We start from the raw sequence: 12,079 nt of genomic DNA on the forward strand, positions 1-12,079 counted from the left end.
GCCCCCTGCACTGGGAGTCCATGGTAGGCACAAAATTGACCTTTCCCTCACTTAGAAACTTCAGGTTCAGGGTTGTGATACAATGAACCTGATATCATTGAAGTGATGTTTTTTTGTTTTTGCTTTTTTCCAGTTAGGACAGTGAATAGAGGATGATGATGAAAATAATGATTAAAGATCTTTTTTTCTATTTAACATGAACCAGGTGTTTAAATTAGAAATCTTGGCCATCATCACTTTATTCCTTGCCTGAAAAGATTCTTGATCCTCTTCCCCTGAGATAGAAGTACTGTTGATATGGAGGCAGGTTTTAAAAAAAAAGTATTTTATTCAGGAAACTGGTTTTAGTCACTTCCTGGGGAAATAAAAAACAACAGGACACAGGATCTACTTTCAAGATGCTTACAGTTCAGTGGAGGAGACAGACAAGTGAATTAATGGTTGTGTTAAGAATATTTGGCTCAACTGATAGAGTGTCCGCCTACCACATAGGAGGTCCAGGGTTCAAACCCAGGGCCTCCTGACCCATGTGGTGACCTGGCCCACACGCAGTGCTGATGTGCGCAAGGAGTGCCATGCCATGCAGGATGTACCCTGCATAGGGGAGCCACACACGCAAGGAGTGTGCCCTGCAAGGAGAGCTGCCCTGCATGAAAAAAAAGTGCAGCCAGCCCAAGAGTGGTGTTGCACACATGGAGAACTAATGCAGCAAGATGACACAACAAAAAGAGACACAGATTCCTGGTGCTGCTGAAAAGAATGCAAGTGGACACAGAAGAAAACACAGCGAATGGACACAGAGAGCAGACAATGGGGGGGGGGGTGGGAGGGAATAGAAATAAAAAATCTTAAAAAAAAATAAATGTTCTGATAGAAGATGCTAAGGAAGCTCAAGGGAGGGGTATCTAAATTCGATTTATGGGAGGAGTTGGTAGAAGCTAAATCTTGAAGAATGAAGTTCAGTAGGCCAGGTAGAGGAGAAAAAGGCTGAGCAGCCCAGACAGAGGAAACAGCATGGCCGTTGGAGAAAAACAGGGCTTACTGGGACATGGAGACTGATATGACCACAGGCAGAAATTTCTTGAGAAGCTCTTCCAACAGAGGGGGTCTGAAGAACAGACTTCGAAGAGAGATTTCAGCCCACTCCTAGAAGGGGGGGTGGGGGTTGAATTTATACAGAACTTTCCTACGAGGGGAAATGATAGTTGGTGGGAGGAGGTTGAGGGTCCAAGTGAGGGGCAGGGACCAATAGGAAGCCCTAGAGGTGAAAATTTTCCCTGATAATGACTAGAGGATAGTGGGTTAGGGAGTTAGGGTTTCTTGGAATGCTGCAGGAGCAGCTGTTTCTTTGTTCTATAGGGATTTTATCTCCCTCTGATACCCAGGTAGGGAAGGTTTTCATCTCCCTTTGCTCCTGTCTCCACGTGGTTTCTTTGTTTAACCTGTGGGGAAATGCGGTGCCTTAGGCACTGGGGAAATGCCAGTGCCTTAGACACGTAGGCTTGCGGGGGATGGGGTTAGGCTTTCTCCAAAGCATATGGGGAAACTGAGCTACAGCTTGTTAATTTTTGCAAGCCTCTAACAATGATCATTTGGGAATTTCACCCTGACTGGCAGGAAGAGTACTTATGTACATAAAGGAGAAAAGAGGATGGGGGTCAGAGCAAGGAGGTCGTTTTATGCTAAACTTTATCCCAAAGCCATAGGGAGTTATTGAAAATTTTTTAGCAGGACAGTGACAGGTCCAGATTAACATTCTAGATGGTGAGGAATATTCTAGAAAACCCTCTATGCCAGCAATGTGGAGAATAGGTTGAAGGAGACGAGGCTGGAGGTCTTCTGTCTTTCAAGAAGTGAAAGAAGGTTTGAGACCATGAATGGGACATGGAAATAGAAAAAAGATTAAGGTGAGAGACTCTCTCGGACTCCATGACTGGTGGAATGTGGGGGTGAGGGTGAGGGTGAGCCGATTTCTTGCTGGGGAGACTGGCTGGACGGGAGTGCCGGGCTATAGAGTGAAGAACCCAGGAGGAGGAGCTGGTGTGGAGTGAGTTTTAGAAAACTGAGTCCTGGTTTTATTAGCTGTGTGACCACTTACTAGCTGTGTGACCCTGAATACACTATACATCTCTAAATAAAAGTAGGAAAGTGGTATCTACTCTATAGGCAGGTCGTATATGTGGAAGTGCTTTGTAAATGGGAAAAGGTTGTTCACGGATTGCTGCTCACTGTGGAAGTGATTTTAAGGGTGCTAAAAGGCATCAATCCCCAAATGTCTGCTACTTCTAAAACCCTCCTCACCCACCCCCATCCTGGGAATCCTTGTATTTTAAATGCCCATATAGCTTTCTTGTCACTAGACAGTAAACTTCCTAAAGTTAGGGACTGGGTCTTGTTGGATCTTTTTTTTTTTTAAAGATTTATTTATTTTATTTAATTCCTCCCCCCCAGGTTGTCTGTTCTCTGTGTCTTTTTGCTGTGTCTTGTTTCTTTGTCCGCTTCTGTTGTCGTCAGCAGCGGCACGGGAAGTGTGGGCTGCACCATTCCTGAGCAGGCTGCACTTTCTTTCTCGCTGGGCGGCGCACTCCTTGCACGTGGGGCTCCCCTACGCGGGGGACACCCCAACGCGGGGGACACCCCAACGCGGGGGACACCCCTGCGTGGCAGGGCACTCCTTGTGCGCATCAGCACTGCGCATGGGCCAGCTCCACACGGGTCAAGGAGGCCCGGGGTTTGAACCGGGGACCTCCCATGTGGTAGGCAGACACCCTAACCACTGGGCCAAGTCCGTTTCCCTTGTTGGATCTTTTATTCCTAGTCTTTTGCAAGTGCCTGGTACATTACAGGTTCCCAATAAATGTTGAGTCAGTAACTGAAGGCATTTTATCTTCAGAACAGCCCTTTTAAAAATCACAGCTTATTGAGATATATTTCACATTCTCCACCATTCATCTAATATAAAGTATGTAATTCATTTGTTTTTAGTATATTCACAAAGCTGTGCAACCACTACCACAGTCAATTCTAAAACATTTTCATTGCCTTAATAAAGAAACCCCCACCCTCTAGCAGTCCTCCCAGCCTTAGTGTCTACTTCCTGTTGCTATAGATTTGCCTCTTCTGGGCATTTCACATAAATGGAATCTATAATATGTGGTCTTTTGTGACTGTCTTTTTCACTTAGCATGTAGTCTTAAGTTCATCCATGTCGTAAAATTTATAGTACCTCATTCCTGTATTGCTACCAAACAATATCCCATTATATGGATAACCACATTTTACTTATTTGTTCATCAGTCCATGGGCAGACTATCCCTTTTAGAATGAAATGTTCAGCCAAAGGGAAGCATTAAAAAACGCCATCACATCCGTATGGATTAGAGTATGGAACCCAAAATAAATATAATTTGATGTGGAAGAGGGGGAACAAGAACCAGAATGCGTTATTTTCCCCACCTCCCTTTATCTCCTCTCTCACGTCTTCCCCGCCCTCCAGGAGGGCAGATCTGGGAGGTAAGCCGAGGGCTTTCCAGCCAGTAGTCTCACAGCCATTTACTATTGGGTGACCATTGGGAAATTATCTGTTCATGGGCTCTAGGGTTGTTGTGAAAATTAAATGAGGTAAAATAAGGAAAATGCTATAATATAGTTGAGTGAAGGAACTTAAAAATTAGTCAATTTGATACTCTTTCTGAGATTATATTTATATAAATATAGATTTAAATTCAGTGGTTGAACGGGAAAGTCTAAGTTTATGGATGTTACTAGAAGGAAAGCTAAAAAATGTAACATGGGACCATATAGCATAGCGAAACCTCATGGGAAATATGCATATGGGTAATATTACATATATAAAATTATTGTTCTTTGAAACTGAACAACTGTACGTTAATGTTACAAGATGTTAATATAATGAGAATTGAAGTTAGAAGAGCTAAATAAACTCTCCTGAATGGCTGAAAAAAATAGATACAAATAAAATATTTATTAAATAAATATAAATGTATAGATTATATATATGAAGGGCATTTGCTTGAAATTTCATGAAACAAAAATATAAAATGAGTTACAAAGTTCTGAGAACAACAGAGTTTCCCAAGTCTGACCTTGACCCATTGAAACTGGCAGAGTTTATTTTTTGTATTTCTTGTATGCTTTTCTTGCTTTTTGCTAGTTTCAGAGTGGCTTGTCAATAATTGCTCAAGTACCCAGAAAATACCTAGAGTCTACTATAGGGGCATTCACTTTTCCTTGAAGATGCTGTCAAAGAAAATAAAACAAAACAAAAACTGGACCGGACAATGTGAAAAAGAAAAGATGACTTTCTTCATTGATACCATGGCAGGGGAGACAGAGTAGAGCTCTCAGAAAACAGAGTACAGCAAGCTTTTTATGGGCGGGGAGTGGTTTGGAGGATGGTAGGGATGGGTACATTGGCCATTGGGATGGGTGAGTGAGTTATTGAGATTGCAATTAGGACCACTCGTGTAGAAGGTTGCCCTTTGCTCTAATTAGGCCACCTGGAGTCTGTAGGTGCTGGGACAGAAGGAGGAGAGAAGGAACGTCCTAGTTAGGAACTTCTCAGGCCCCTGGATAGTGTAAGGGCCTGGAGTCACGTAGAAGCCTATCCAAATTTTATTCAGTTTAAAGGGAAGTTAAGAAGTCTTAGCCAACGTAGAGGCACCCTAACATGTGAATCAGAATTTTCTGGTTTTTTTTCCTCTAATTTCCAAGCCCTTCCTCTTCCTTCCCCAGGCGTTTGGAATTTAAACAAGAGGCTTTGCAACCAGACAATTGCGGATTCTGATCCCGAGCCTATTCAGCACCCTTCGTTGGTCCTGTTTTCCCCATCTGTGAAGCCGACTTTAAAATACCTATTTTGTAAAAAGTGGTTGTCAAGATAGAGGAAGTTCCCATCCTAATACATGGGTGGTGCTGAACGGTGACCCATAATTACCACAGTAAACGGGTTCCCTTCGAGGCGGTCGGGCCCTTTAAGGCCGTAGCGCCTTTGGAGCCGTCGGGTGCGCCGCGCCCCTCCCTCGGGCCGGGGGCGGGGCCTTCTAGCCCGGAACTGACGGCAGCGCGTAACCGGCACCGCCAATCCGCAACCCGGAAGAAGCCAGCTTGCGGCGCGTGAGCGAGTGAGTGAAAGCGGCGCCGCCCGCCGGCCGTTTTCGTGGTTGACTCCGGGGGTTATCTCCCTCTTGTCTGGTTGTCCGGGAGAGAGCGGGCGAGCAGCCGCGCTGCGCCTCCATGCGCGCCCGTACCCGAAATAGGGCCTCCCCAGCCCCCGCCGCCTGAGCCCAGACTCTGTCTTGCCTCCCCGTCCCGGTGCCCCGGCCCCTGCCCTGCAGCCCCGCCGCCGAGCGGTGACCACCCTTCCCGCCGTTCCTCCGCTGCCACCGCTGCCGGCACCATGGGCAATGAGCAGAGCTCCGAGGCCGAGAGCAGACCCAACGATCTGAACTCCTCAGGTCGGTGTCCTAACCTCCCAGCCTCCTCCAGCCGGCCTTGTTGGCCTGCGGAACGGGCTGCCTCCCAGCCCCTAGTGGGGTCTGGGACCGGTGGATGGGGACGTATTGAAAGCCCTGACCAGGTTTTTTTCTATTAAAAAAAAAAAAAAAAAGTCATCATCTCTCCTAGCCTTGATTCCCGTGATGGAAATAAGTGCCAGTGAATGCAAGCTAATCCAGTGAAGTCGCACATGCCCGTTTATTTTGAAAGCAACCATTTTTCCCAGCTCCGGCCTATTCTTTAAAAGACTTGACCTAATTGATTTTTGGCGTTAGAATTCATAACTGACAGTGAGATTTGGCTCACAAAGTGGGTGAATCATAGGACCTCAAAGAACTGTCTTCTTATGAACGGGTCTTCAAGGACCCTTTTGAGAAGGAAGTGTGGTACGGGTCTTAGAGTTTCCTTTTGAGAAGGATGTGTGATACGGGGGGTTCCTTTTGAGAAAGAATGTTGATAGTACAACCCCTTTGATCCCCCGAATAGAAGATGCAAACGTTCCCAGAAACTGCATTTTCCTCTGGGATGTCTTGGCCGTCTTCCTAATACCATAGATTTCTATCCAGCCATCAGGCTCGGGTGTTTCCCTTTATCCTCCCCATCCATATTTTGGAGGTTCCTCTTAGTGTTTGGGTGGGAATGGGGGGAATTATGTGCCTGGAATCTAGGGCTAAATAAATAAAACAGCTGATGCATTCTTCCCCCCCCCCCTTTTTTTTTTTAATCTGCAAACTCTAGGACAGCTGGGAGTATCCTGGACAAGCTCTGAGATTGCCAATTCAAACGGGTTAAATCTGGGTCTTAAAAAGTACCTCTGGTCATAGAACTGCCCCATTCTTGGTATGATCTGTAAATCAGAAATGTAGAAACCAACAAATCTAGGGTTGTTCCACATCAAAACGTATTTCAGGACTAGTTCAGACCTGCATCTTGGAGGCTAGATTGGAATAGATTTAATGGTGAGCAACATTTACTAGCTTTGTTGTTCTATTTCCATGGAAGGTCCAGAATGTGGTATCCATGATAACAAATACAGTAAAAATTGCTACCTTTTGCTTTCTTGCCAGTATGTCAGGTCAGAAGCATATTTTGGAGAAGGGGTATGGCATCTTTTTAATAGACTTGCTCTCTCACCAACCAACAGCATAGGCCTGATTTTTTTTTTAAGATTTATTTTTTATTTACCCCCACCTCCCTCCTTTGCAGTTGTTGTCTGCTCTCTACATCCATTTGCTGTGTGTTCTCTCTGTCTGCTTGTCTTCTCTTTAGGAGGAACTGGGAACTGAACCCAGGACCTCCCGTGTGGAAGAGAGGTACTCAGTCACCTGAGCCACCTCAGTTCCCTGGTTTGTTTGGTCTCTCATTGTCTTTCCTTTTTGTGTCTCTTTTCCTGTGCCTGCCTGCCGTGCCAGCTCACCTTCTCTAGGAGGCACTGGCAACAACCCAGGACCTCCCATGTTGTAGGAAGAAGCCCAGTCGCTTGAGCCACATATGCTTCTCCCTATACCTCATGTTAGAATTTGCTTATTCCCCTGTATCAAGTGCTTTACATACATTTATATTTGATTTGCACAATGATTTCATTTTACAAATAAGGTGAGGTCAGCTAGAGAGTAGTAAAGGCTCCTTTCCTCTGGGGTCTGGGGAAGGGGAATCAGTTTGTAGTAGAAAAGATTTCTGATATAGATCTGTAAAAAGTTAGGTAAGTTACCAGAAGGGGTTAAGACATTTTTTTTGAAGAGCAAAAAAAATAGCAGTGATTCTAAAGGAGTGAATGCCAAGCCCCAGGAGACCCTAGTCTGGAGGAGGCAGGGCAGTTCTGAGGCATCCCTTGGATCAGCCTTTGAGGCATGATTATGATGAGCATGAGAATACCACCTTTTAGAACAGGGGTTCTTAAACTTTTTTTGTTCCATGAACCCCTTTGCTAGTTGGTGAAAACCACAGACCCCTTATTAAGTCCATAGTATACTGTGTATTATTTAAAAAATATATCACACCTGCACCAACATGTCCCAACAAGAATAATGTTTTTTTGAATTTAAATTCAAGCTCACAGACCCCTTATTAAGAACCCCTGTTTTAGAGTGTAAAACAAGTTTTATTCTTATCCCAACCAGGAAGATATTGGGGGGAGAGTAGGATATCTTTATAGATTGAATCCTTTATAGTTTGAATCACTTCCCTCCAATGGATTACAGTCTCCTGAAATTGACCCATCTCTCTAGCAGTCCTTGGTCTGCTAGAAATAACCAAGTGGTTATTTCTGGCCTGTAACTTTAAGGGTGAGGAGTCTGTAGCTTTAAGAATGGACTCATGATCTGGGGTTGAAAACTTGGGATTTCTCCTATGGCCAGGATCTATTAAACATACCTGGCCTGTTGTGATAGGGTGGATACACAGCTTTGCAGCCCCTTACAGGATGAGTCATGAGTACCAATTAACTCATGGACCCTTTTTTTTTAACAAATTATTTTATTTATTTATCCCCTCTCCCCCTTGTTGTTTGTACTAGCTGTCTGCTTTCTGTGTCCATCACTGTGTGCTCTCTGTGTCTGCTCGTCTTTTTAGGAGGCACCAGGAACTGAACCTGGGACCTCCCATGTGGGAAGGAGGCGCTCAATTGCTTGAGCCATCTCAACTCTCCCTGCTTTGTTGTGTCTCTCATTGTCTTTTCTCTTTTTTGTCTCCTTGTTGCATCATCTTGTTATATCAGCTTGCTGCGCATACCTGTTGCACCAGCTCATCTTTTGCAGGAGGCACTGGGAACCCAACCCAGGACCTCCCATGTGGTAGGTGGGAGCTCAATTGCTTGAGCCACATCTCCTTCCCCCTGTGGACCTTTAATTCCCTTCCTGAGTGTTTTCAGCAGTATTAACCTTGTGCAAGTTGCAGGCAGATTTGGTACCTTCATTTCTTCATTGGTAAAATGGGGACAGATGTCAGGAGGATCATAGAAATAAAAGTTAAAAACACAGTTTGCTTAATTTTTGCATGCTGAATAATAAAATATTTTTAAAAGCAGTACAGATATATGTTTCTGTAATGTTTGAGTACTATAGATAGTAGAGGTCCCTATAATTTAGCACCCCACCCCCTACAAAGCTCCCACTGGAGGGTAACTATAGGAAGCATTTTGTTGTGTGAAATATTCTTTTTAATGACTGAAGTCATCTTTGGTGAGGCAGGGGTGGTAACTAACATGCATCTTCTGAGTGGTGTAACTTTATTTTCAGTGGCCCCTTCTCCAGCTAAGCACAGAGCCAAGATGGATGATATTGTGGTTGTAGCTCAGGGCTCCCAGGCCTCAAGGAATGTCAGCAGTGATCCTGATGTCATCAAGTTGCAAGAGATTCCAACCTTCCAGCCACTTTTGAAAGGTGAGGAGTTGCATTTTGGTTTATATCAACTTGCTGGACAGGCTTGCATAGCCCCATTACTATCCCCAGATGTCCATGAGCCTGCCTTCCTCATCTCCTTTAGGCTTCCTGTTTTTCTCTGTAGCACTTAATCGCCATTGACCTACTACATAGTTTGTTTACTGTCTATATTTCTCTGTGAATATGAGCTCCACAATGACAGGACCTTTATGCGTTTTGTTCATTGTTGAATCCCTATCATTAGAATAATACTAGTATAAAGTAAGGACTGAGTAAAAAATTAATAAATGAATGATGTTGGAATTGGCTCTTACCTGTTATATTTCCACAGAAAGATTGTTATTGTCTGTCATCTGGATTCTAGGTTCGCTAATTCAGTTATATATGGAAAATCTCCGTGACCACTAATTTACTTGTAATTAATCTTGGCAGTGGCTCTTATAGAGGAAACTGTGTGACTTGGTTGGTACAAATTATCATCTCACCTACCTGTTAGTATATATTGAAGTAGTTACCTTTTAATATGAAGGCCATAACTTTATTATTATCATCATATCTCCAATAAAGTAATAGAGATGATTTTCTATTGATGAGGTTTCTGCTATAGGAATCCTCTTTCTGTCCTCCTCTCTTCCCCCACCCAAGCACCCCAAAGATCAAGGACTATAAATGAATATAAGACCCTTATATACTTAACCTGGTATAATATAATATAAAACATCTTATATTTATATAGCTATTTGTATTAAATGATCCTTCCCACACGTATATATCATTCCTTTAATTCTTACATCATGACATATGTTTGAATGATCTGTGCAAGATCACATAGCTAGCAGATAGACTGAACTTGAATCTTCTTCACTGATGTCAAATCCTATACTAGTTACACTATTCCACATTGTACTTAAAAACAAAAATAAATGGTGCTTTATAGATGGTCCGTGTATTATATCATTCTTCCCAGCACTTCAGCTGCTTACAGATGGGAAGTAGAAGTTTTCAGTCTGTTTCTGGTAGACCTCAGAGTTAGACTTTGATAAACTCTTCTGACTTTTATATAAACAACATGTTACATCTTTTCTGTTTTTTTATTAATAATTACCTTTTTGTTAGAGAAGTTGTAGGTTTACAGAAATATCATGCATAAAATATATAAAATACAGAGTTTCCATATACCACTCTATTATTAACACCTTGCATTAGTGAGGTACAGTTGTTATAATTCATGAAAGAACATTTTTATGATTGTACTATTTTTTCTTTTTTTTAAAAAAAGATTTATTTTATTTACTTCTCCCACCTTCCCCCTGTTGTCTGCTCTCTTTGTCTGTTTGCTGTGTGTTCTTCTGCATCTGCTTGCATTGTCAGGTGGCACCAGGAAACTGTGTCTCTTTTTTGTTGCCTCATCTTGCTGTGTCAGCAATCCGTGTGTGCAGCACCACTCCTGGGCGGGCTGCACTTTTTTTTTCACGTGGGGTGGCTCTCCTTGTACATGGGGTACCCCTACGTGGGGGCGCCCCTGCATACCACTTCCTTGCGCATGGCAGTACTGCGTGTGGGCCAGCTTTCCACATGGGTCAGGAGGCCCTGGGTATTGAATCCTGGGCCCTCCATATGGTAGGCGGATGCTCTATCAGTTGAGCCACATCCGCTTCCCTTATGATTGTACTATTAATTATAGTCCATCATTTAAAACAGGGTTCATTGTACAGTCCTATTTTTTTTTTTAATTTGTTCTGGTTCTGTGTATATGACCTAAAATTTCCCTTTGTAACCATATTAACATGTATAATTCATTGCTGTTAATTACATTCATGATGTTGTGTTACTGTCACCACCACCCATTTCCAAAACATTACAATGAATCCCAACAGAAATTCTGTACAGTTTAAGCATTGATTCCTCATTCCCTATCACTATCTCAGACCCTGGAAATCTGGATTCTAGATTCTGACTCTATGAGTTTTCTTATTCTAATTAATTCATATCAGTGAGACCATATAATATTTGTCCTTTTGTGTCTGGCTTATTTCATTCAACATGATGTCTTCAAGTTTCACCCATGTTGTCGCTGGAATCAGAACTTCGTTCTTTTTTAATGTGGAATAACATTCCATGTATGTATGTACCACATTGTGTTTATCCATATCTAAGTGATGCACACTTGGGTTGCTTCCATCTTTGGCACTTGTGACTAATGCCACTATATCTCTTCAGGTCCCTGCTTTTCACTCTTTGGAGTATATACCCAGTAGTGGGATTGCCGGATCATGTGGTAATTCTATACTTAGCTTTCTGAGGAATCGTCAAACTGTTTTCCGCAGCAGCCTTACCATTTTACATTCCCATCAGCAGTGAATAAGTATTCCTATTTCTCTACATTGTCTATAACACTTAAAATTTTCTGGGTTTTTTTTGATGGTAGTCATTCTAGTGGTTGTGTTGTTTGTCTTTTTATTGAGTTGTAGGATATCTTTATATATTCTGGCTATTAAACCCTAATTGGATTTGTGGTTTACAAATATTTCCCCATTTAATAGGTTGCCTTTTCACTTCTTGGTAAAGTAGTTTGATGGACAAAACTTTTTAATTTTAATAAGGTCCCATTTATCTATTTTTTCTTTTGTTACTTGTCCTTTGAGTATAAAGTCTAAGAGAAGGTTGCCTAACACAAGGTCCTGAAGATGCTTCCTTTCGTTTTCTTCTAGGAGTTTTATAGTCCTGGTTCTAATATTTAGGTCTTTGATCCATTTTAAGTTAATTTTTGTATATGATGTGAGATAGGGGTCTTCTTTATTCCTTTGCATATGGATATCCAGTTCCCCCTCACAATGTGTTGAAGACTGTTCTTTCCCAATTGAGTGGAATTAGCAGCCTTGTCTAAAATCAATTGCCCATAGATGGAGGGTCTATTTCTGAACTTTCAGTTCAATTCCATTGGTCTATTTATCTGTCCTTGTGCCTCTGTTCTGACCATGCTGTTTTGACCTCTGTAGCTTGTAATAAGTTTTAAAATCAGGAAATGTTAAAGTCCTCCAACTTTGTTCTTCTTTTCAAAATGTTTTTGGCTATTTGGGGCCCCAGCCCTTCCAAATAAGTTTGATGATTGCCTTTTTCATTTCTGCAAAGCAGGCTGTTAGAATTTTGATTGGGATTGTGTTGAATCTGTAAATCATTTT

General features: G+C 42.5%; 1 protein-coding gene across 5 annotated transcripts in view; it reads left to right on the forward strand.

The window, feature by feature from the left end:
* The first annotated feature begins 5,057 nt into the window (after positions 1-5,057).
* The window catches only part of BORCS5 (BLOC-1 related complex subunit 5), a 111,084-nt gene continuing 104,062 nt past the window's right edge, over positions 5,058-12,079 (forward strand). For 2 of the 5 annotated variants that reach the window (XR_011646669.1, XM_012528922.4), the window contains exons 1-2: positions 5,058-5,144; positions 8,754-8,897. Coding sequence is in view for 3 of the 5 variants with exons in the window: in XM_012528922.4 (XP_012384376.1) it covers position 5,144; positions 8,754-8,897 (145 nt within the window). In the remaining 2 variants the exon portion in view is untranslated. Of the gene's footprint in view, positions 5,478-8,753; positions 8,898-12,079 lie in introns of all 5 variants that reach the window. The other 3 variants (XM_004485134.4, XM_012528923.4, XR_011646668.1) reach the window with 3 other exon arrangements.

Source organism: Dasypus novemcinctus, chromosome 20 (assembly GCF_030445035.2).
Source record: "Dasypus novemcinctus isolate mDasNov1 chromosome 20, mDasNov1.1.hap2, whole genome shotgun sequence".
Lineage (NCBI taxonomy): Eukaryota > Metazoa > Chordata > Mammalia > Cingulata > Dasypodidae > Dasypus > Dasypus novemcinctus.